The sequence below is a fragment of the Lethenteron reissneri genome, chromosome 13 (assembly GCF_015708825.2).
Source record: "Lethenteron reissneri isolate LAM-NWPU_2019-01 chromosome 13, ASM1570882v1, whole genome shotgun sequence".
Taxonomy (NCBI): Eukaryota; Metazoa; Chordata; class Hyperoartia; order Petromyzontiformes; family Petromyzontidae; genus Lethenteron; species Lethenteron reissneri.
The window spans coordinates 1,968,171-1,994,094 of NC_083791.1; the positions used below are offsets into that span (position 1 = coordinate 1,968,171).

General features: G+C 42.7%; 1 protein-coding gene across 2 annotated transcripts in view; it reads left to right on the forward strand.

The window, feature by feature from the left end:
• The window catches only part of ACAD8 (acyl-CoA dehydrogenase family member 8), a 591,584-nt gene that overhangs the window by 368,054 nt on the left and 197,606 nt on the right, over positions 1-25,924 (forward strand). For both annotated transcript variants that reach the window (XM_061550860.1, XM_061550861.1), the window contains one exon: positions 22,224-22,300. In XM_061550860.1, the coding sequence (XP_061406844.1) occupies positions 22,224-22,300 (77 nt within the window). The remainder of the gene's footprint in view (positions 1-22,223; positions 22,301-25,924) is intronic.

Here is a 25,924-nt window from a genome sequence, read left to right on the forward strand (position 1 = left end):
AAGAATGAGACAATGCCAAGCTAGGAGCTTATATATAAGCTGCGTTGGAGGTGGAAGAAAGAGCGCCTCAACAAAAGAATGTGCATATGAAGAGGAATTTAGCATATTCATGGCAAATGCGTAGGAGGTGGGCGGGGGGGTTTCAAAGTCATATTATGCCCATGCATTATGCAGGATCAACAGCACCAAGGGGGGGTGCAGGGATTAGCAGTAACAAAGGAAAGGAATGTTAATGATATGTAGCTGCAGTTACTCAACAACCACGTAAAAAACTAAAGTATAAACTGCATAAAAAACTAAAGTATAAATAGCATAGCACCATCAGTATACTTACTATACTCTACACTAAGCTGAGTTACTAACAGCAAGTAATACATTACAATTCTACGTCGTAAAAATTATATAATATGCTTCCATCTAAACGTTATTCTATTGCATCACACGAGCATATACCGTACTATATACTGCCAACATTAAATTATATACTGTATTGCTGTAAACCAACCTATATCTTATACATTTAATATAACACTATGTATTATTCTACCCACCCTAATGTGTGTCGAAATGGTTTATTACGTCCTTCCAATGATTGCTAAGCCAGAATCCATCTTCTCGGTTAAAATTGTCTCTGTGTTTGTATATGTGGATCGCCTCATGAACGAATCTCTCATGATAGCCAGATGGCTTGCAGAGAACCTCTGTCTTGGAGAAGTCAATATCATGTGAGCCCACTGAGTTGTAACAGTGATCTGCCACGGCTGAGGTGTTTGTCCTACCGTGTTTCAGGTCAGCTTTATGTTCACGGATGCGGTCCGAGACATGTCGTTTGGTTTCCCCAATGTAACTGCTACTACAGAGGCAACTTAGTTTGTAGACGCCAGGGTACTGTATGTCTGGAACCACATCTTTTACAGACGGTACCAGATCACGGATTTTATGTACTGTGTTGATTCGGACCTGGATCTTGTGTTTAATCAGGATTTTGGAGATCTTTTTTGTGACCCCAGAAATGTAGGGTAAGGTGATGGTCTTGAAAGGCTCCTCAACAGGATCCTTCTTGATGGTTGGAGTGATGGCTTTGCGGATTGTGTAGTCGGAGTAACCATTAGCCTTAAGAGCTTGGCGTACGTGTTTGAGTTCACTGGCAATGTGTTCATGGTCGGAGATGCATTGGGCTCTATGATATAGAGTCTTGATGAGGGAATTCTTCTGGGATGGATGGTGTCAGCACTTGTCCCAACAGTCTGTCCAAGGCTACACGGGGGATCTTTTTCTTTGCCTGTGCGCACATCAGCGTGTGTCGTGCAGAGTGTGTTTTGTAAACATAAAGGGATGCAAACCATTAGTGCGGAGAAAAATCGAATCAATGCAAAAGTCCATTCTCTGTCACACAATGGAGATGACAGTGTCTGGAAATAAAGTGAAATCAATTCATACAATGCCGCAATAATCACAACTAGTATTTTGAGACTTTACTTTGAGAGTGTATTTACAGTTTTATTTAAGTGATATGTAGACAGACAGATAGCCAGAGTGCAAAAATAATCACGTGTTTTATTACATTTCATGTTTGTTTTGTTTCAATGTGTGCATTCAGAGCAACAGTGTTAAGAATAATATTTATTTGCCAAGGAAGTATTGCTGTGTATTCATCCTCATTTGCTTGTGATGTTTTATCCATTCATATGTGGATATTATTCCAAGTTGTGTCAGTGACCTGGGTTTGATCACAAAGTCAAGGGCTATGACATCAGTGGGCAGTGACATGCGTATAGGGGCCTGCTCATCCTACACCAATCAGTTCAGTAGCCGGCACTGACTGATGTGGTAAAGTATGGTCAAATATGGTTAAACAACACCCTTCACTGAGGTGGTATGGGGAGTCCTTCAACCAACAGCAGATCAGCAAAAGGCTGTAAAATGTGTACTTTCTACATAAAAAATATTATGGTGTAGTTTATTGAACTTCACCAGTTTTTTTGTGTGCAACAACTTTAAAAAAGTTAACTGAATAAAAAGTCTACATTTGTGATTTGTGTACGTATTTGTGTGTGTGTGTTTGTTGTTTTGTTATTTGTTGTTGTGTATCATGACAGATTTCAGCGTCTGCTGCGATTTCAACTGGGGGCAGAATAAATGTGTTTGCTCAGAATGAAGGGGGGCCCTTTGAGTTCACAGCATGTAGCACATCAGTATTGCAGGAATGTGCTTCTCCAGATTATGTGAAATGTGCTGTGTTTGTTCCATCAAAAGCAGCTGAGATGGAGAAGCGTTGAAACTCTTCAAGCACTCTGCAGGTAGAGAACACGGAGAGAGGAAGTGTGCTCAAAAGTTTCCGAGCCTGGACGATGGTAGGTGGCTAGGGAGAATAATGCCTTTGTGAGGGCATTGAGGTAGCAACCACTGGGATTTAGCACTTTGAATCCCACACTCACATCTGAGATAAACAAAAAAACAGTTTTTCTCTCTCATACATCTATCCAGTTGGTGGGCTCGACCCAATTCAAATGATGGCACGCAAAATACCACTGTGTTTAATTTTTTTTTGCCCATCACTCAACGTGGCATATTCACACGGGATACCATCAGATGCTAGATGAGACGATACTCTTGCCATATGTATTGCACATCATGGCTCTTTCCCTTGAAAATGATATAAGCTGAAAAGGTTAGATGCTATAGTTGGTATAAATATTTGAATATATAAGTAATATAAAAAAAACGTTTTTAAAAACACGCTTTAATGAAATGTACCGTACTAGTAATGAAAGAACTCCACGACTCAAGGAAGTGGCCCCGAAGCTGCCATAACATAAGGGACCATAGTGATTTACAGCCAACGTCAGTTGAGCGTGGACAATTAGACCCAACCTGAAACATAACATATAGAAAAGAATGTTTAAAAATACATATATATTGTATTTTAATGATAGAATATAGTATTGTCATCAGTATGACATAAGTATACCAAGCTTGCAGTCTATACCACATTGGGAAGTGGGTAAAAATGTACTTACAAGATTTGAGGATACAACAGACAGAGTTAATAAAAAAGACAGAGTTGGTAAAAAGCGTGTAATAAAAAATAAAAAATATTAAGGTGAATGTGCAGCATTCGTTGGCGCACGCCACCACGAGTGGGTCGTGTTTACCGATCACTTAGCCATTGGAATTTTTACTTTGCCCCCCCCACTTTCAGTGCGTTACATTGGAGCTATGCACTTTTTAATATGGATTGCAAACTCATTTAATTCGTGCTTTTTTATTCTTATTGTTTAGAATTGCTTTTCATGTTTAGTTTTTTGGCCTTCCCCCGCACCTTTGATTAGCACGGTTGGCTGCGTACGCTGCGAAAGAAGTTCAACTCACGCGCAGATATTGTTCGCTGATTCGTTATTTAAATTGGTGACATCCATTTCATAATATTACTTCTCTAGCGATTTGATTACGTTTTTTTTTTTAAACCAATCTTACGTTCACCCACCTCTTGGACTAGACGTTGACCGTCTTGATTTTTCCATGCCGTCTCTCCTCCGCGTTGTGCTCGACTGTTGGTTGCCATTCGTCGATTAACTACTCAGAAGTGCCCGAAACAGCTTTTTTTTACTTTTTTTTTGCTGAAGGAAATTACTCTAACTATGTTTGCGAAGAAGACTCACAACAGAAATCTGCTTTTGGTTTAGAGGGCCATTTGACTCGCGGTGGTTAGCCTATTTATAGTTTGACGTTGGTTAATAACGACACGGGTTTTGCCGTAGCCCGTAATGTTATTGGATATTTATGCCTGCAAGCTGCCCGGGCAGCACGCACAGATTTGTTCACTCCATAGGATGCGATGCTCTACAATACTGTGTCTGCCACGAGACACCGGGGGCTAGGATTTTACGTCAAAACAATAATCTTCACCGTGCTGTGGTCACAAGATCAAGCTAATGTAATTCTGTACGTGTCGCTCAGCTGCTGAAGGTCCTCGCTCCCGTCTGTGGGATTACTGAGTTCACATCCTGGGCAGGGCTGACCCAGCCTGTTGTACTTGACATGTCAACTCAAAAGCCACATTGTCTCCCTGCTTCGCTGTGCAATGGAGCAATGTTCATCTCTGTTGGTGGCTCACAGCCAAACGTTTTTGTAAATACAGAGTATTTTGTTAGTGCAACTACTCACTTTGACTCAGTTGTAAGGAATAAAGAAATGAGGAAAAGAGCAGGGGCTCATTGAGACTGCTGTCACAGCAAAAGGAGGCGAGTGGCAGTAGGCGGAACGTGTCGTGAGAACGACTGACGAGAGGCGAAACTTAACGACGGAGCGGAGGCTGAGAGGAGGGAAGAGAAGCGAAGGGAGGTGGCGGAAGAGACGGCATCAGCAGCAGCAGCAGAGAGACGATGTTGCAGAGTTTAGAGGCCGCGACTGGACAGGAGCGTCCGAGCAGAGGAGGAGGGATGTAAAGGGTCGAGGGAGGCCTTTGCTCAGCAGGGGGAAGTTGCAGGACGACAGCAACGCAACCTATTGAGAACACACGTTTATATACACTACGTGTGTATGTTGAACTTCTTTCACACCATACGTAGCCAACTGTGCTAATTGGAGGTGCGGGGGAAGGATCGCAAACTTAACACAAAAATCTGTTGTAAAGACATTAGTTTTAAATCTAAATTATTTAAAAGTGCATAGCTCCAGTGGCTTCCTAATATCAGAGGGAAGAGCGTTCCAGATGGCCGCAGAAGCGCATCTGAAAGCGCACGATACTATGACCGGAGTTCTCATGATTTTTTTCATGTTCCATGACGACATCAGCAAGGTATTGTGGTTCATTTGTGGCAAGCACTTTGTGTGTAATGAGTGCGACCATACATACTGTTTATATATATCAGTTGTGGTACTCTAGCCCGGAATCAAAGGAATATGCTTCAATGAGCAAAGCATCACATCAGCGATCACCTCTGGGAGGTCGGTACCACAGAACCAGCTCTTGAGTCACTTCAATGGACAAATATTACCGAATGGCAAGGAAATCTCTTTCATGCTTTACAAAGAGCAGCTCTCTGCATGTTAATTACGTTAATTGTGTGACTTGGGTGCAGTCGTGCGTGATTACGCGGGGTTCTTAAGTGCAGCATCATCACTACGTACTGAACAAAACATTACCACGATGTGACATTTTGGTGTTTCAATTAAAGAAGTAATAAAACGTGGATTTATCTGCAGTTATATTTTTGGTTTGTTTCTAATCTTTTAGCCAATTTTGCCGAAAGTTTTTCACACTGAATAACCTCGTAATTAGCACATATTACTGAGAATGTGGTAACTGTTAAATTCTCCTCAAGTTTAAAGTATCTTTTTGTGCTCAGATGGGCATAGAGGACGTTGCTCATTTCCATTTACTGTCCCGAGTCAGCAGTGTAAATTCCACATTCCTGTGACCAGGAATAGGGAACGGACAGCCACGTTCAACTTGTTACATTTGTGTTGAGGCGTGGAGAGATGCTGGGCTGAGTCAACCCCCTGGCTGGGTTTGAAATTGCAGCCTTCCGGATTTTGACTTGGGTGCTCTAATCACAGTGCCACCCGGCGAGATACAATATCTGCAGCTATCCCACAGCGCCCGTGAGTCATTACCAGTGCATACAATTTGCCGCAAAAGTCAACGTTGAGGACCCTAGTTATGAGATGAGGCTTTTGTGCAGCTGACACAGTTCGTTATGAAAGGGTGGCAAAGTGGTGCAGTGGTAACACTTGTGCCTCATAGCACGAAGTTCCTTGTTTCGATTTCCAACTCGGATGCCTCTCTGTGGGGAGGTTGTATATTCCTCCGCATGCTTGACATGGGTTTCCTCCTCCACGTTCTCCAGTTTTTTCCCCATTGCTTAAATGAAGAAATAAATACAATGTAACTGGTATTATCCAAACATCCCAATGCTGAAAAATTACCTGCAAGATATTAATTTGGGATTGCTTAGAGCAACATCGAAACTTGTCAGGACCCTCCTGAGAAGGGGTGCCACAGTGGCGAGATGTTAACTACCTTGCCTGGTATACAGGAGGTCATGGATTAGATCCCAACCCTGACGACTGTATATTTGGAATTTGCATGTCTCTCTTCCCGTGGTTTGCGTGGATTCTTCTCCGGGTCCTCCGGTTTTTCCTCCACATTTAACAACAGGTATTTAGATTATTTCGCTGCTATACATTTCCACATGATAAGCCACTTCATTGAGCTATCATTTGTGGCAATGTTGCTTCTGAAAAATAGCTATATAGCTCAGTTTAGACTCAGTGAGGCCTTACTTGGTAAACAAGTGTAATAATCATAATAATATATAAATATGTCTGCAGCACAGATTTTCTTTGGCACTGTTTGTCTCCTGGGAAACTTTTCAAGATCATCTCTGTGCATGTGTGTGTTTTGGCAGCAGAGGATATTGCCAGGCCTGGGAGGCATGTTGGAAAGGTAGCCACTTGCCACTGGGACCATGCTGCCAGCATGCAGACTCAATGTCAACCACTTAGCTAGACAATTGAAGCGTTTCCACTGTCTCTGAAATGGAACCGCGGTCAACCACCCCTTCCCTTCCATCCACTGGCTGCAAACCCAACCCAACGCTGATGATATACATCGATAAACCAGCTGGCGCAAGCCGAATTAGGGCTTTCAGCATGCAATGCGAAATTCAGAATTGATTTTGTGGCATGTTCAGCCACTCTCACACATCTGCTATTGGCATTTCTCAAACAAGGATGTTGTGTATGCTGTACGGAATGCCATTTTATTGATCGATTAGATCAAAAGGGAGTCGATCAATCAATAAAGTTAATTACCTATGTTTACACAGCTCAGTGCTTATTGACATCCATTATCTGTTGTTTTTTTTTGCTAGGGAGACCTTGGGTGCCTGAGTAATAGTAGTATCTTTTAGTTGTATCACTGTCATTGCAATTTGAATATATTTCTACTCTAGCCAGGTTGGCTCTGTGGCATTGCTCAGAAAGATGTGATTTCAAACCACAGTTAGGGGTTTCATGAGACCATTATTATCATCATCTCTGCAATAGATAAAAGCAGTGCAAAGTTGTAGGAAGTCATCAGTGATTGTACTGTCGAGAAATCAGTTGATCATTTAGCAGAGATAATTTCTACAGCTGGCTCAAGGGCACCGATAGAGATTAGCACCACCCTTTGCTGATTTCAGCATGGTCACACTTTGGCCTGACCTTAATTTAATTGTAGGTAATTTGAAACTTGGCACTTGGCTCGTGACTCCGGCACACAGACGTCTATCCTTTTATATAACGCGACGAGGCCTTGAGCACACTCCGTACAACGGAATCCACAATTTGGCAATGCCTCAGAGTATTACCGGGGTGGGCGAGGTAGGGGGTGCTGGGGGAAATTTGAAATGTGTGACCCTGTTCAACTCCTGTTTTGTGGCCTTCGTGCTGATCACGAGGATTTACAAGCATTAAGCCAGACCCACCACACCTCGCATAAATGTCTCCAATCACGGGTGCATGGCTATTATATGTTCTCCCTGTGGTCGCATGCGGTTTTCTCTGGGTCCTCCAGTTTTTCCCCTCCTTATTTAGAAACATGCGTTTAGATTATTTGCCTGCTATACATTTCCGCATTATATGCCGCTTTCTTGAGCTGTCATTTGTGGCCAGGTTAATTCTGCAAAGAGCTATACAGCTCAGTAGGCTTTACCTGGCAAAACAAAAAATGAGACATTAAACTCAGAGGTGCTGTTTTCCACATGGACATTAATCATCAAGTGAGACTTCTGAATAAGTGCAGCGACATTACTATGACGCCTTGGCTAAAATCCCAACAGGTTTATAAGCTAACTGGCATTGCCAAGCATCCTCCTCCATGGTGGCTAAGAGGTCGACTCAATTCCATGCACATGGAGACTGGGTATTGTTGCACGTATATCAGATGTATGCAGCCCAGTAGATATATGGACGTATTGGCGGTACACCGGTGCAGCACAACATTCCGGTTCTTGTAAAACAGTCAGAAATCTAAATTTGAACTGACATTCGTCTTCCAACTGCTTCAACATCATGAGAACTGATTTTGACGAACCTCGTGAGATTTTTCTGATCGGGGGGTTGCAAATCGAGGGAAAATAAATAATTGTTTTTCGATTTAAAGCTTTCGTGACTGCAGGGATTCATATTCTTGGATATTTCGGTAAAGTCACGTGCTGAAAGATCCAAGAATATAAATAATTATTGTCAATTTAAAATTTTTATACCGCACACCACCAGCGCACCGCCAATAGTTCATATGCAGCATATATGTATGCTTGGTTTGCACACTTTGGGTGTTTTAATTTGCACATGCGGATCAGTTTGTATTGAAAATACGACCCCATACTCATTAAATCAGGTCTACGATTCTATAGACCCGATCCGGATTGTTTTTTTTTATCATGTAATCCTGAGAGATTGGTTTTTTTTTTATCATGTGATCCTGAGGGATTGGGTTTCTTTTATCATGTAATCCTGAGAGATTGGGGTTTTAAATCATGTAATCCTGAGAGATTGGGATTTTAAATCATGTAATCCTGAAAGATTGGGTTTTTAAATCATGTAATCCTGAAATATTGCATTTTAAAATCATGTAATCCTGAAACATTTGTTTTTTATCATGTAATCCTGAGAGATTGGGTTTTTAAATCATGTAATCCTGAGAGATTGGGGTTTTAAATCATGTAATCCTGAAAGATTTGGTTTTTAAATCATGTAATCCTGGAAGATTGCATTTTAAAATCATGTAATCCTGAAAGATTGGGTTTTTTAAATCATGTAATCCTGAGAAATTTGAGTTTTTAAATCATGTAATCCTGAAAGATAGTTTTTTTTTTATCATGTAATCCTGAGAGATTGATGTTTTTAACCATGTAATCCTGAGATATTTTTTTTTCATGTAATCCTAAGAGATGTTTTTTTTTAACCATGTAATCCTGAAAGATTGGGTTTTAAAAAATCATGTAATCCTGAGAGATTAGTTTTTTTAAAACCATGTAATCCTGAAAGATTTTTTTAAATCAAGTAATCCTGAGAGATTGTTTTTTTTAACCATGTACTCCTGAAAGATTGGGTTTAAAAAAATCATGTAATCCTGAGAGATTGGGTTTTTTAACCATGTAATCCTTAGAGATTGGGGTTTTTAAAATCATGTAATCCTGAAAGATTGAGTTTTTTTCATCATGTAATCCTGAGAGATTGGGTTTTTTAAAATCATGTAATCCTGAGGGATTGGGGTTTTGAAATAATATAATCCTGAAAGATTGTTTTTTATTATTATCATGTAATCCTTAGAGATTGGGGTTTTTAAATCATATAATCCTGGGAGATTGGGTTTCCTTTTTTTATCATGTAATCCTGAGGGATTGGTCTTTTTAAATCATGTAATCCTGAGAGATTGGGTTTGAATGCGACAGGGCACCTGCCCGCGAGCTGCTTTTTCTTGCGTGATTTCTTCAGTGGTTGTCCTCTCGGAGGCGTTCTGCCCCTTGGCTCGAATTCCATCGTCACTCTTGACCATAACAAGAGGTTTTTCTTGGGTCAGATTTTGTAAATGTAAATACTTTGTGAAACCCAACGTCACCCAGAGGCGTAGCTAGAATATTTTGCGCCCGGGGACGAACTATAAAATTGGCGCCCCCTCCCATTAAATCACATTTTCCTATTACATCGAATAAGGAATAACAATTTAAATTTTAATGAAACATTGTATTTAAAGAAGCAAATTTATAGAAATTATATTACATGGCTCACGCAGTCACTGTCGTAGACTGATTGACATAGTCTACAAAAGATACATTTTTCTTGCTTTCACTGTCGCAAACTGGTCAACACGTAATCAAAATCTGTTTTTCAATGTTTCTCTTTCAACACTAAGAAGAGCAAGATCGCTGAGACGATCTTGTCCCATTGAAGCACGCAAATGCGACAAAATAAGTTTTAATTTGCTGAACGACCGCTCACAGCTTGCAATTGAAACTGCTATTGTTAATAAAATTTGCAGTGAAATTCGCAAATTCGGAAATATGTCGTCTCCATAAAACACAATAAAACCAAGAAGATCCAAAGGAGTTTCTGGTAGAACTTCATTCCGGTTACTGAGCAGCATTTTGCAATCTCCAATTTCTGTGAAAAATTCGTGGCCATTGATGTCGGTGTCATAGAAATTTCCAAAATCTGTGCAATTTCGACGAATTGCATCGACATCTGTGTCGGATAGAAGAGTTTTGACGTCCAGCAGGTCTTTTAGTCGTAAACACCGTGTTGACATCTCCTGTTGAAGTCGATAAAATACGCTCTTCATAACGCACGCAATGTCTTCTTTTGCTGAAAGTCCTGCATCTCTTGCCAGTTCTCCTGCCATCTTCCGACGTCACCTAATTCTTCTGTCCACATCGATCCCCCAGGCTGTGCATCTTGTTTTGGCGTTTTCTACAGCAACTTGGCTCAAATCATCACGAAGCTTGACAAATTCATGCTCCAAAGATTCAAGATCAGTTGCTGCTTCCTTGAAATTCATAGTAGGATCCTGTAAACGCTTTTGAGCACGATCATTTTTTCCAAGAATGACATTCCAGAAATGTAATAAAACTATGCAGTTAAAATTTAATATGCATGCCTGTTTTGCATCACTTCTGGTTTCAGGCGTCATAGTTACGTCCTCCGATAATTTGTCTAGCAGCCCTACTAGTTCATCCAGTCCTTCATAGAAAGCTTTAACAGCTTCTGATCGTGCACTCCTGCGTGTTTCAGGCCGTCGTAGTTTCCACCACCAAAAAACAAGCCAGTGACTAAGGCTGAAAGACTGCGCCTGTCTGTTGTTTGGGACGTTCTTCCATGTAAGTTCTTAATAGGCGCACGTACCAAAATGTAATTACATGACATGTCGGCTGTGTGTGGTGGGATATATAAACTTTTAGGTTGAGGTGTAGATTTGTGCAGTAGTTTTAGGCTGCCGCGCCCGCCGCAATAAGTTATAATGTGACGTTGTAAGCCTCATTTTGGCGCCCCTTTACCTTGGCGCCCAGGGACATATGTACCCCCCTGCCCCCCCCTAGCTACGCCTCTGCCGTCACCCGACACAGCCAATTAGTAAGTTTTGTCACGTTAACAAAGCATGCCAATTGGTTATGTGTACAGCACACCGGTGTGTTGGAGAGTAAACCCACAACATTTACAATGGGAATATAAAGGTCTCATATTTACAATTGGGAGTGCGCCGTTTCGCTAGTAATTACAACGAACATCATGATGATGCTAGTTTCGGGCGGAAATAGAGGGATGTCGGCACCTGGTTGGCTCACAAAGGGGTGGGGGGTTAACGCTATTCTCACTAACAAGTCACTCTCGACCATCATCATCCCCTCTCGCGGACATGCCAGTCCAAGTCCGGTCACTTCTCTTAATTGTTTTATTGATATCTTTAAACGTCTTCCTCTTGCTGTCTCCCGGTGTAATTATGAGCGTGAACGTCTCCCTGCGTTGCGCAATTTTCGGTCTTGGTTAATTTGTTTTAGTTAATGACTGTTTCTCAGCATAGCAGCACCCACTGATAAAAAAAACTCTCTTCTGTAGGCACATCGGTATGTTCATTCCCACTATCAAGTTTAGCTTTCCAAAAGCTTCCAAAATCGATCGTTAGCTTTGAAATAATTACATCTGGGTATCCTTGGTAACAGATTATCACAGCACAAACTCACCGGCTTAAATAAAGGATAGCATATTAGAAATGCACAGAGCATTACATTTTTATCGTTAAATCATATTTTTCGGGATTTGAGGTTGTCTAAAAAAAAAAGACTAAAATACAATCTAACTCAGTGGCTCTTCCCACACAAGAGCAGCATCTCACACAATCAATGTGCACCAATCAGCAGACTCCCGGTATCCCCTGAACAGGTAGACGCATTTGAACAGATTCGGGCATTTGGGATGTGGTGTCATGATGAATGCAACGGATATCAATGCCGCCGTTGGGTAATTGTTCGCACAGGGGACTGGTGAACCTGAGGACTCCGGTTCAGTCTCCCGGCGTCGTAGTTGAAAACAGTGGGGCAAGTTTCTTTACTCATCCCCTCCAAGCCTCTGTCCACCCAGCAGTGTCAATGGGAACACCACAGTGAGTCAATCGGGCAGGTCACGTGTCGTTGGGGGGGGGGGGGGGGGGGGTAAAGTGTGGGTACTCTCCTACGTCTTCTGATACGGTGTCCAGGATGGAAAAGTGGCTCTCTAGGGCTCTCAATAGTGGAGGCTGATCCGTCGGCAGTGAGAAAGCGATTGCTCTCTCAGCTGTTGCTTTCTCACGCCATTGCCCAAAATGGCGTCTACTCTATGTCTATGTGTTTCATTTTTACAGAGTGTTTTTGATAATTGTGCTGGTTTTCTGTCGAGATAATTGACTTGAGTCAACACCTGAATGAAATGCATACCTCTCGCACGACAGGATTGTCCTCGCTGTCAATGGCATTGTCTGTGTACGGTTTACATATTGTTTAAATTGTTATATTGTCATATGCTGCACACGTGTAAGTATAATTCCGAACGTTAAAACGAACGGCATGCACTGCACTGCAATTAGCGATTTTCATGTCTGTGGGAAGTCCACCCATTAGCCAGTAATCAACATTCCATATTCCTATAGCAGGGGCCACATTTTTTTTAGGATCGCCAGTGGTAATATTTTAGTCACGATTATCTCAGCCGCGATCGTTACCTGAATGTACTGAACACAAGTCTGTTTATTAACATATCAATCACATTTAAGTTCACCGTTGCCATACATTGTAATTTAAACACAGATCTCGCAGTATATTGAAGACAAATATGTGATTTTTTTAATACATTTGTTTAATTTAACTGTCATATTTAAATTGGATTTCGTCATACATTACAATTCTGCGTGCATGTGCTTGCATGCATTGTATCTGTATATTTTGAATATGTATATTAGTTATGGGAAGCAGGCACTGCATTGAACATTTAATTGTTCCTTGAACGTAATTATATGTGCATGCAATGCACAATATAACATTGCATTTGCCTTCGACCCACGTGAATTGAATGTTAGAGTTTCTTCGTGCATGCTGTGTGCAGTTTGTCACGCTATGTTTATTAATGCGTTTGCTGACAATGCCCTGAATGCAAAATATGAAATGAATTTGCAGCAGTGCATTTGACTTGATCGTGCATATGCTTTGCATCCTTAAGTTCAAGGAGCAGCTGCAGCGTTGGTGTGGCGGTCAGCGCACTGGACTTGCAATCCAGGGGTCGCCGGTTCGATTCTTTCTCCCGGTACGGCGGTTGAAGCAACGATGCAAGTTTCTTAAACAGCCCAGCGCCCGTCAGTATGAATGGGTACGTGGCAGTTCGTTGATCAGCAGGTCGTTCATGGTGGGGTCAAGCGTGGGTACTCCCACCTGTTCCAAAAAATCTTGTTAGTGTGGAAGATTAGGCAAAATGCCCTCTAGTGCTCCCTCTAATGGATGCCCTTGCACCAGCAGTGGCGTGGGCAAGTAGTAGCCAGGGCTGTATCTGGGCTGAGGTCCACGTGAAATTATTCAACTATACTGTATGTTTTTCCAGTACCACAGATAATCGCCTTGTGTAAGGATGAATGTTGAGGCCAAAAACATTCACAATTCAACGGAAAGAAATAAACTTTTCCTAGCCTGCACAAACGATGGCTGACTGTAATCTGTCACGTAAAAATATACGTGTGCAATACGATGTTGCCGTGATTTTCATGACTGAAAAGGGAAGGCAGCTTGGAGGTTTGGAAGTGTCATGGGAAACAATGTAGATGTAATCAGCGAGAGGAGGTTGTGATTGATGGGGGCAGATTATCCAGGCATGCATTGGAGTGGCATCCAGAGGTAGTCGGCCAAGGGGAAGACTGATAGAATGATGATATAATACTCTGAGAGAAGACCTTGGAGGTCAAGTGTCAAGTGTGAAACAGCTGAGGGATGAGGGATGCGCCAGAAGAAAGCAATGATGAAGTGTGATGGCAAGAGGAGTATTGGCTGCAGTGACCCCCTTCACCTTGGTCTTGATCTTGGTGTGTTTTTTCAGAATAACTTCGCGAATTTAACGTACGGTGGATGTTGCTGACAGTAATTACAAACAAAATATTCGTACTCTATTCAAAACCCAGGCCGTGATTTCTTTGTCTTTGAGCAAGGTGCATTTAGGAGGCAGTACAGCAAGTAGGTTATTCGATCTATCTCCGTGGCGTTTCAGTCCCCCCCCCCCCCCCCCCAAATCAGTTAGGTGGGCTTTCTCCATCTGCTTTCGTTTTATTGTAAATGTAAAATTAATAAAAAAAACGGAATTAGCAAAAAACGGAACATGCGAGACCATGCTGAGACAACGCCTAATATTCAGCATTTCATGAGTAAATCAGTGGTTATTGTTGCTAACAAGCCAGTTAAAGAAGGCCACGTTACTATGGTAAGGTGGTAAAAGGCAAATAAAGGTTCAGGCCTGCAATTGCTTGGTTGTGACACTGCTAGTGGAAGGGGATGCTCTCGAGTTTCTGCAGAGAGCTGTTTGGATTGAATCTTACACTCTGGGCAGATAATCTTGGATAAGGTGGGAATATCCAAACATGACCCCACCATAAGCAGCCGGCCGATAGCCTAACCGTGGGTAGTGCAGCCGTCACGCCAGAAGCTGGAACCATCAAATTTCTGGATTGCAAGTCCGGTGTGCAAACCTTCACACCACAGCAGTATCCCTTTCCTCTTGTAAAGGCCCTAGATATAAGCATTACTGGGAGTCGGCGGGGCGGGGGGGGGGGCTCATTTCGGTTGGTGACCCAACGCCAGTCATGGAAACTTTCACGTCCACTTAGCGGAGAGCAAGTCTGTCGGACAAGCACTCTTGACTTCATGCCAAGGGAGCTCACGTCATCGCTCCGTCTCAATCGTGGTCATCCCCTCGTGCCTGTTCCCTCTTTTGCCTGTGGGCATTCTGTAAACAAATTACCATACATCTGGCCATCATCCCGGCAAGCGGCCAGGATTCAGCAGTGGTCATCCTGTGGACGGACTGAAGTACCTACCACTGGTTTGACGCCAATTAGAATGAGCTGTCCTAATGAGCATTTGACAGTGGGGACAGCCACTTTGATCTTTGGCTTCGAAGCCTGCAACGCACTGGCTACATGAGATTACCAGCCTCTGGATTGTCTCTGTCCCATTCTAACTCAGCAAATAATGCTGCTCCTACTATTGCTCATGCATGGCGAAGAGCTGAGCCACTTCTTTGCCTGAATAACCATCACCTAACAGATACAACTTTCAATAATATGGGTTTTCCCCTTTTTTCTGGCGACAAAACTGAAACCTTTTGCAAGGAATCATGTTTACATTAACCACAATACTTGCAGTCAAATGCAAACAAAAAACAACACTCTTGGTAAAAAAACGACGCCAAAAGGCATCATCTGGTCGAACACCGTATGAGACTAGGTTCTAAGGAAAGCTGTCTGGTGTGAACCGATCGGTTTGAAGAACAATGCGTAAATTATCAGTGTTGTTTTTTGTTTGCCGTTTGACTGCAAGTATTGTCGTTAATGTAACATGATTCATTGCAAAAGGTTTCAGTTTTGTCGCCAGAAAAAAGGGGAAAAACCCCTATTATTATATTGTGGTACTGGCAAAGGAGGCCTCATGATGTAGACACAACTTTGTTGCTTCAAATGTGTGTCCTGGTGCCGTGCAAAGAAAATTCGGTAGAAATCTACGGAATGTAACTTTTGAAACTTGAATTACACATTTAAGGAAAGCACAGTCGGTTCATCTCTGAAGCTACAATAGGGAGTCGGAAAACTTCAATTCGGGAAAAAAAACTGTGGAGCTCCCATAGGGGGCAGATGGAACCACAATGGGAGGTTTATGAAACTACAGTGGGGGATGCATGACATCACAATGGGGCATTCTTTGAAACTGCGGTAGGAGGTACGGGCGCTTCAGTAGAACGAATATGAATGAATAATTGGGTCTCGTGACATCACAATAAGACTCGACGGGAGCCAGAGAAAGGGCAGTGATGCAGCCACAAGTCGTTGCCTTTTAAAAAGAGGGTCTGTGGGGGTTGTGAAGTGAAATAAAATCGTTGTGCAAGGTGCGTTAAAGTTACATGCATTCCCATAAATAAATAAATAGCGTTTATAAATAAGTCAGTGCTCTCTATATGAACTTATAACTGGTGCTGTTCACAGCTCACAGCTTCTCACGACAGACATGGAATAATTTGCATTAAGGGGAAGTGGGTCCATCCCAAACTTTGTAAACTTTATGGCTGTGTGCTTTCTTCAGGAATACCCATTAGGTAATGGGTATTCCCACACAGCCATAAAGTTTACGTTTACCTAAACGTATGGATGGCAAATTACTTTGAAACAGGGGCTTGCTATCCTCGCACACGGCTTACTTAGAGGAAATTCGGCTCCAGCAGAGTTCCCGTGAATCAGTGGGAACATCAGAGAGCCTGCTATCCCAAGGCCATGGTTTACTTGCAGTGTGTTTCTCGAAATTCTAACATTTAGTTCTGTACCACTTGCATAAGCACATTAATTAAAGCTGCGAAACGGTAGAAGGAATCAAATGTTCCAGAGCTAAGTCTGCACTCATTTCCATCTCGCCACGGTGGCGAGACGTTATCTCCCTCGCCTGCTATAAAGGAGGGCGTGGGTTCGACCCTGACCCGTGGGTTCGACCCAGACCCTGATGACTCTATATTTGCAGTTTGCACGCGTCTCTCTCCCCATAGTCGCGTGACATTTTCTCCTGGTCCTCCGATTTTTCCCTTCACATTTACAAAAAGGAATTTAGAGTATTTAGCTGCAATACATTTCCACGTGGTTAGCCACTTCGTTGAGCTATCATTTGCAGCCAGGTCGCTTCTGAAAAAGTGCCAATACAGCTCTGTGGCTCCTACCTGGTAACATAAACAATAGTTGAGTTGATAAAAAGAGTATGGAGGACTCAGTGAGGCCTTCCTTGGTGAACAAGTGTAATACTCATAATTTATAAATAACGATGACTGAATGCAGCGCACATTTTCTATGGTACTGTTTGTCTCCTCCGTAATAGAGGTTTGTTGGGTATATCGCGTAAATATATAAATGTGTCATTAAAACCCGCCACCGCCCGGCACAGCCAACTAGTAAGGGTTGTCACTTCATGTCGATTGTGTGTATTAAAATAGCCGTACCAACGGTAATCCCTATTGAAGTATGCTGCCCTTCATAGGCATGCATTTAAATAATATATTATTTGATTATTCGCTTCCACGCAGCACTAAGGCGGTAGCTATCGGAAGGGTTACCATTATATTTATTCATTTCAATTTCGATAGATTCTCTAATTAGTCTTGGCCAGTAGTAGCTACAAGATGATATTGGTCGCGAAAGCCTCCGTGTTAAATTGTTTGTCTCCTGGGAGACTTTTCAAGATCACTTGGTTCAGCTATCATTTGTGGCCATGTCGCTAATAAAAAACAAAGCTCAATGGGCTTCATCTGAATAAATAAAACATTGTAAATAGTTAATTCGAATGTAATTTGTTCTGAAATGAACACATTACATTAATACATAATACTGAGCCCCGAAAAGGAAAAAATAATGCAGCGTTTTGAACAATGGCCCTTATTAATAGTGGAGAGATAAAAGGTTGATTTATTTTTTTAAATGTCATTGCTTATAATGTTGACACAAACCACGGAATTAAATTCCATATACAATTGCAGACCTGATCAGAGTTCTAATCCCATCATTCCTCAGAGGTTAATATGGGAAGACTGACATTTTTTTCTGTGGGAATGTGGACTCTCCACATCTGGATTTGGGTCACCAATGTATGTGGATGCAGTGACTGTTCAATTGAACCTTGTGGCAGGACCCCGGGGTCCCATAAGCCCCTGGCTCTCACATAAATTGCGTTGCGACGTAATTTTATGTATGTTGAAAGTGAACGATATGGCAATCTAGATTTGAAGCTTTCGTGACTGCAAGGATTCATATTCTTAGGTTTTTTCGGTAAAGTCACGTAGGTGACTTTACCGAAAAAACCTAAGAATATAGATATGGCAATCTATTCTTCTCGACGAACTCTACACGATGCGCTAATCAAAGTTTTGTTTCTTCTGCGCATTCGTCCTCGTTGCGCTTGGACGACACGACAACAGAATGAACCGCGCCAGGTGGGTCACGGCGTTTATAAATTAATTAGGATTTTGACTTCCGTTTATTCGGGACCCCGGGGTCCCGCCATAAGGTTCATGTCAGACTATTTGGATTTTAGTATTTTCTTCACATTTTTTTACTACCTCGAAACCTTATTAAAGTCGACATGACCTTAGCATGAGAATTCGTCGCACTACACAATTGGGAGACATCCAAAATGCCACAGTGGGGACACTTGGCACACATTGACAACAGCTGAATGGAGTACGTGGCAATTTGTTGACATTGAATCTTGACCTTGACAACTCTGACAACTCATTCCAGAAATGGCTTGCAAACACATACACACATTCCTCACTGTACCTCATCTCTCGCCTCATTTTTGATGACAATGCCTGCCTGACTGTTCAAGGTTTTTCTTATCAGGGATACTTTGTCTATAGTACAATACAATAATACAATGACTGTTGCACAGTGAGCCACATGGAACACTTAACGAGCCCCTCAGGCCTGTAAGTGCTGCCTTGGCCTCGATTCTTCAGGCTATTGTGGGAATTCAAGCCGAGACTACTTGACCTGTTCATGAACGAGGCTCTCTCACTTTCCAATGGTCATGGGGACATGGCATTTGTCGGGAGGAGAGGGATGACTGCTCACGAGGTCCCTTTGTCTTTCGTTGTAAATACACAGGACTTCACAGGGCTGGCTTGGGCCCAACATTGAACATAGAGACACAATGATTTGAATTCGCACTCACGCTTGTGAGTGAAGTTGGCAGCTCTGAAACCATTCTCCCCCCAGGTTGAAAACGACTCAGGGATTTACAGATCCTTGCGATATACTACATCATCGGAGTCTTTGTCTTTCGAGAACATTTCTTCGCCACCTATAAATGAACAATAAACTCTGAATATTGGGCAATGCATTGCATTGCTTTCATTACAGTTGATGTTTATTCCCCCAGCCTGGAACTACGAAGTGTTGGCTTATAATAATAGCAGGCCAAGTAGAGACAGTCTGGTGTTGAACAGACACAAACATTATGGTAATAATACAGTAATATAATATCCATATCACATTTTGAAAACAGGTAATAACATTTTAATATACCGCAAGCTGATATCCACATCTCCAGATTAAACGAATGTTGAATGCTTTATTGCGGGATTCCCGTCGTGACATGAGAAAGACAGTATTATAAGAGATCACACAAACAAGATTAGCATTATAGAGAAGAGTATATCTATACATTTATAATGTTAATCTTTTATCCAAATGTAAGTGATGGCTCGGATGACTGTGTCAGTTTCAACTGTGAAGCGGATGTCTTCTGATGATGAAAGCAAGACAATTGTGTTTGATACCCAACGTCATATTTCGGCAATCCAGTGGATTACATAAATCTCGGTCTATGGTAGCAAAACATATCTCAAGTTATGTTGGCTAATACCTTCAAAAAAGGACGGAGAGATTATTCAAAACTTGCACAATTAATTGACTTCACAAAGAGAGTAGACATATACAAGTGAGATAAAGAGTGAGACCGCGTGATATTCTCTCTAGAAGGTTCTGGACACGCTGGACAGACACTATGGTGGCTTTGTTTGTGTCGAGATACTCTTACAAGTCCGGTACAATGCACGAGGGGTGGGGGGGGGCTTCTAGGGAGGGAGACAGAAAAACCGCGATGGGAAAGGGGGGAGGGGGGAAAGGGGGGAGGGGAAAAGGAGGGGGGTGAGGAAAGGGGGGAAGGAGGGAGGGGAAAACGGGGGGGATGGGGAAAGGGGGGAGGGGGAAACGGGGGAGGGGGAAACGGGGGAAACGGGGGAGGGGGTAACGGGGGAGGGGGGAAAGGGGGGAGGGGGAAAGGGGGAGGGGCGGAAGAGGGAGGGGCGGAAGAAGGAGGGGCGGAAGAAGGAGGGGCTTTCCAGCTGCGCTTGCAGGAGTCTATGGGTGGGGAGAACAACATTGCTCGGTGCCCATACAGAGTGGGGGGGGGGGGTCCTTCGACAGGTGGGGGTAGAGGAGGAGCGGTGTGCTTATGGGGGGGGCAAGGGGGAAAGAGGGGAAACCGCAACAAACATTCTCGGGGTAGAATGTTGGTGAGGGCCAGGAGCACAGTGGTTTTCAATCAGTGCCTGCCACAGCATACGGATCAGAGGGCGTGGACGCTGACGCAGGATTTGGGACAACAGCTGAGAGATGCAGCTGCGGCGGGGGGTGGGGACAGGGGGGAGGGACAGAGCCAGATGCAAACAAATATAAAGAGATGTTCGATTGAAACGACTCGTGGAGAAAGAGCGAGCGGGCCACACGCGTGTCAGGGAACAGATGCAAATCGGAGGCATGTTGTTGGTTATAGAGGCGAGTGGCCACTGTTGGGGCACACGTGGAGAGAAGATGATGGCTCGCGAACAAGGCTTGTGATGGAATGGCAGCCAAAAGACAGACGTGCCCGAGGAGATGGAGAGATGAATGCGTTTGTGTGCAGGAGCAAGATTGGCTGTGGGATTACAGGACCACGATGGATTGTGTGAGGAGCTCTTCATCCAGCGGTGGATAGACAATGGATGATGAGAATTAAATAATCGCTAATAATTCCCAGATTAGTAATGTAATTAAAATATATTTGTAAACACACTTGAACAGTTTTTTTTATATATCACTGTTCAGTGTTATTCAATTAAATTGATTCACTGCTTTGTGAAATGAAGCACGTTCCACTTATTTTCCTCCTACAGGTAATATCTTGTCCCCTTGCCACGACTCTGGCATATTATATGAAGACTGTATATTTCTGCGGAAATTTCCAAAAGCAACCACTTTGGCATCTGATACCGATGAATTTGAAATCGCGTTCAAAACATGATCCTGGCTTAGACTGCCTGTACACAATAAAAAAACACTCATGTGCTTCAATCCACAGACAGAGGTCTGTGTGCTGCTATAAATTGTACCCAAAGTAGCAATATTTTACGATTGAACGGGTGAAAAAAAAACATTCATTGTACATTTGAAACCCATTCCAAATGGCAACAAATGTGGGTGTTTATGTAAAACGAACATCGTCATAGTATGCATTGATGTCACCCTTCTGTTGGTGCTTGTCATGAAGCGGTTTGTCGTCGGTGCTCGAAAGTGGCACGGAGATTGCTGCGGCCTTGAAACACCGGGACATCAGAGCTGCACATCGGCCATCAGGGCTGCACGTCGGCCATCAGTGCTGCACATCGGCCATCAGAGCTGCACGTTGGCCAGTAGAGCTGCACGTCGGCCATCAGTGCTGCACGTCGGCCATCAGAGCTGCACGTTGGCCAGTAGAACGCAGTACATAAAATAGATTGGTGACCTGGCTATCGCTACTGGAACTGAGACGATAACCTATCTCGTCACACTTTTTTATTTATTTAGAATGGAGTCTATGGCACTCGATAGCTCCGATTTAGGTAACTATTCACATGCCTATTAAAAAAAAAACTTGTCATCAGGAACCGTCTTTAAATTGTAAATCTCACAAGGTCCCCCTTGTTGGAAAGTGCAGTCCTCCAATCCTCGTGAACCTTGTCTCTGACAACTCCTCGATGTGCCATGAAAAAGGGCCATTGCTTAAAACATCCCTGATTCAAAAAAATGTAAGCCATATTATTGGCGAATGTGTTGAATATTTAGATAAAAATCAGTACTGAGCGTCCCTTATTTGCATCTTGATTTATCTGGATGCAACGGTTTGTTCTCATGTAAATTACTCAACGAGGGATTGGCCAAGCATCTTGGGCATCATTAAAGGTCGTCTTGAGACTCAGTGAAGCCTCGTGGATAAATATTCATAATTGTTAGTTTTAATATCGTAATTAGCCAGTGCTCCGTGCATACTTTCCATTACAAACGATTCAGTCTGCGAAAGAAGCGTGAGGTGCGGGCGAATGAGAGACGTTAGTTTGTTGATGCATTTCAAGTGCTATCGCTTCTGCTACTGCTGCCGCTGCTGCCGCCGATGTTCCCTCAGGCAGTGGCAGCGATGCGGCCTCCCTGCTGACCATGGCCTCTCGGCAAGGAGATCACTACGTCCTCAACGGCTCCAAGGTGAGCTGTCGGTAGGCCGCACGCGATGCGCCGCTTGCCGTGAGCTTTAGCATCGTGGCTTTGCCGTGTCCAGCAGTGTGGTCGCGGGGTACGTGCACGCAAACATCCTTGCGACGGTTTCACAATTTACATCGAGCTTAAGCCCTCCTCCGATTACCGTATTTTCCGCATTATATGACACGCCACGTCAGTTTGAAAGCTGAAGTTGTTGGAGCGTCTTGTGAGCCCGCTACGTGGCCTGAAAGCTGGCACGTGGATGTTCAAAGTTAAAATTGCGCTCCGCCTCCAATCAGCGTGCAGCACTTTTGGCTTACGCATTGCCTCAGTCCACTGAATGGGTTTTAGGAATTGTCCAGAGAGATACGTTTTATACAGGCCTTTGCACATACTTATTATACTTTTTTGTTCACATGCGGAGAAATTTCGATTTAAAGCTTTCGTGACTGCAGGGATTCATCTTCTTGGTTCTTTCGGTAAAGTCACGTAGAAGGAAAATAATAAAATAATAAAAATTAAGCATAATAAAATAATTCTCATGACGTTTCGGTCACAACGCAAGCAGCCGTCTTCAGGTGGAGAGCAGGTCTGTCAAGTAGACAGAGTCTGAATGGCACGCCCCAGGCTTGGAGCGACTATTTATGCTGGGATGGAGGGGCGAAAAGTGCTTTGACAAAATAATTTGCATATCAAGAGAAATTTAGCATATTTATGGGGAATGCAGATATGCGATTAGTACTACTTGTGAAATGCGTAGGAGGTTTGGCGAGGGGTTTAAAGTCATTATGCCCATGCATTATGCAGGATTAGCAGTATCAAAGGGAGGGAGTAAGGTTAGAATTAATAAAGGGAAGGAATGTTAGTTGCTGCGGCGCCATATTATTAACATTCCTTCCCTTTATTAATTCTAACCTTACTCTCTCCCTTTGAAACTGCTAATCCTGCATAATGCATGGGCATAATGACTTTAAACCCCTCGCCAAACCTCCTACGCATTTCACAAGTAGTACTAATCGCATATCTGCATTCCCCATAAATATGCAAAATTCCTCTTGATATGCAAATTATTTTGTCAAAGCGCTCTTCGCCCCTCCATCCCAGCATAAATAGTCGCTCCAAGCCTGGGGCGTGCCATTCAGACTGTCTACTTGACAGACCTGCTCTCCACCTGAAGACGGCTGCTTGCGTTGTGGCCGAAACGCCGTGAGAATTATTTTATTATGTTTTATTTTTATTATTTTATTATTTTCATTCTCCGTGACTTTACCGAAAGAACCACGAAGATGCGGAGACATGATATGGAGTTTCACGAATATGCTTTGACCTGTGCTGTTTCCAGTTTTTTTAGAACTAGTGCCATTGTGCATCCTTTTTAATACAATGCAATGTTAGTGTGTTGTAGTACTCATATGTAAAATGTGTCTGGGCTGCACCTAGGTTTTCTCAACCTAAAAATGAATACCCAGTGCCGAATGTCCACTTCAAAAATGGAGAGCCAACAGCATATTTAGTCGTGTGCTGAAAATGCCCTCACTCTCATGTGCTATGAGAACCTCAGTAGGTGCTCGCTAACATTCAGTGATCCTCCACTAAATTGTGTTTTTGTGTGAATAAGGGAAGCAACTGCATTCACAGAACTTAAATAATTCCGTTTAACACGTAGGCTTTCACGACCAATATCCATAATACAGATTTTATTTTGGGTTAGATTGCGTTAATATAAATGTGTAGATTTACTTTATTTATTTTCTAAATCTGGATGTTGCCTGATGATGCTAGTTGTAATTACTGGATGAAACGTCGTACTGGAATGGTAAATGTTGTGGGTTTACTCTCCAACACACCAGTGTGCTGAACTAGTAACGAATTGGCATGTTCTGTTTACGAAACAAACCTTACTAATTGGCTGTGTCGGGTGGTGTCGGGTTTAACGACAGATTTATATTCACGCGATCTACCCCAAAAAACCTGTATTATAAAATAAATCCATCGACGCAAAAGCGACAACTTTTACTGCAGGGAAAAGCTTATGTTTATAGGAATACATGTGCTTAGGACACATAGAAAACACAATTGTACGTTGTTTAGTCGTAATGATCGTTTATGCACGCATGTCTACGGTGCACGTATATACATCTTGCCATCAATAAATAAATATAATTTGGTTGGCCGTACTGCAGTGTTAGTGCACGAATAACGTGGATTGTAAGTAAACCATGTCCGATGTAAATTACATTTAAGTTATTGCACTGTTGTATGGTGGTACACAGCTCAATGTCAGAGGCAACATTTCCCACATTTCCCCCTTGCACAGCAGTCATGATTCTCAAGCACGTTATGGGGCATTTAATTGCATTGAATGACGTCACAGTTATCTTTTGTTGATTAGCAATGAGATCAATATATTGCTAAAGTTTTCTTTTAGGGTGTTATTGTAAACAAAATAAACATCATTGTTCAGGGTCTTGTTAAACAAATATAATAGCAATGGACAGACACTACACAAAGGGCAACTCAGATGAGTTGAATAGATTTTCGTGAAACATGCTGTGCTCGCTGCGTTATATTCATTGCATGCCAACATTTTCTCTAGAAAGACTGGCCCCTACCATAGACACGTGGGCTTTCTACCAATGGCTTAGTGGGCCACCGTTTGAGAGGATCATCACAAAATCCTTGTTTGAGCAGAGAGACATTGGCACCTAACTTAACATTGAAGCGGATTGAGGCCAACGGTAATGCCCCAACTCATGATGAACTGAAAAGGAGTCAATTAGGAGCCATGATTTGTCACTGTTTGTATTTAATAGGCCGATAACTGATCACGGTGCTGATAGTTGACCCACAAGCAATTGCATATACTGTATATATATGTAAACACTTCCAAACAAAAAGTCACTGAAGTGTAAAAAAGATGAAATCGCTTTTGTTTTGGAGGAGGAAAAGCGATAAATGTCATCTGTTCTTGGCCTGCTTCCCATAGTTGATGTGGAAAAATTGAATGTGGGTGTTGTAAATGGAGAAATAAGGTCACCAGTGCCCCCAGCGTGAGGCACAAAGGGCTCCACAAGATAAATTGGAGGTCAAGACCGAGCTGTTTATTTTCCCCCAGCCGTTCCCTTCAAATTTAATTCAAATTTCTCATGCCTATTGCCAGAGGTCAGTGTACAATGAAAAGCCATGTTGCTGAACACTTGTGAAGGTTAGGGTTAAGACTTTGCCATGAATTTTCGAGCAGAGGAATGTTTACTATTCTTTGCTGAAGTCCTTTAGCGGCCCTGTGCGGTAAATGTGATTTTTACAGTAATTTGTTTTTTTTGGCATTTTCTGGACTTCGAAAGTGTAGGTATTTTTAAATTAAATCCAGTTTTATTTTTTTTTACGTCCCAAATGTTGCTCCGAGATATATTATTACCAGGGGTTGAGCGGTGGCACAGCGGGCAGCGCACTCCACTAAACAGTCGGCAACCTGAGTTCGATTCCCAGCCATGGCTGACATCAGTGGAGAGTGATATCAGAGGCAGCTATGGGCCCCCGTTCACCAAATGGCACTGGTCAAGCAACACCCATGATGACAAGATGTGGGGTGGAGACCTTTTCGACGAGCAGTGGTTTTGAAATAGTCTT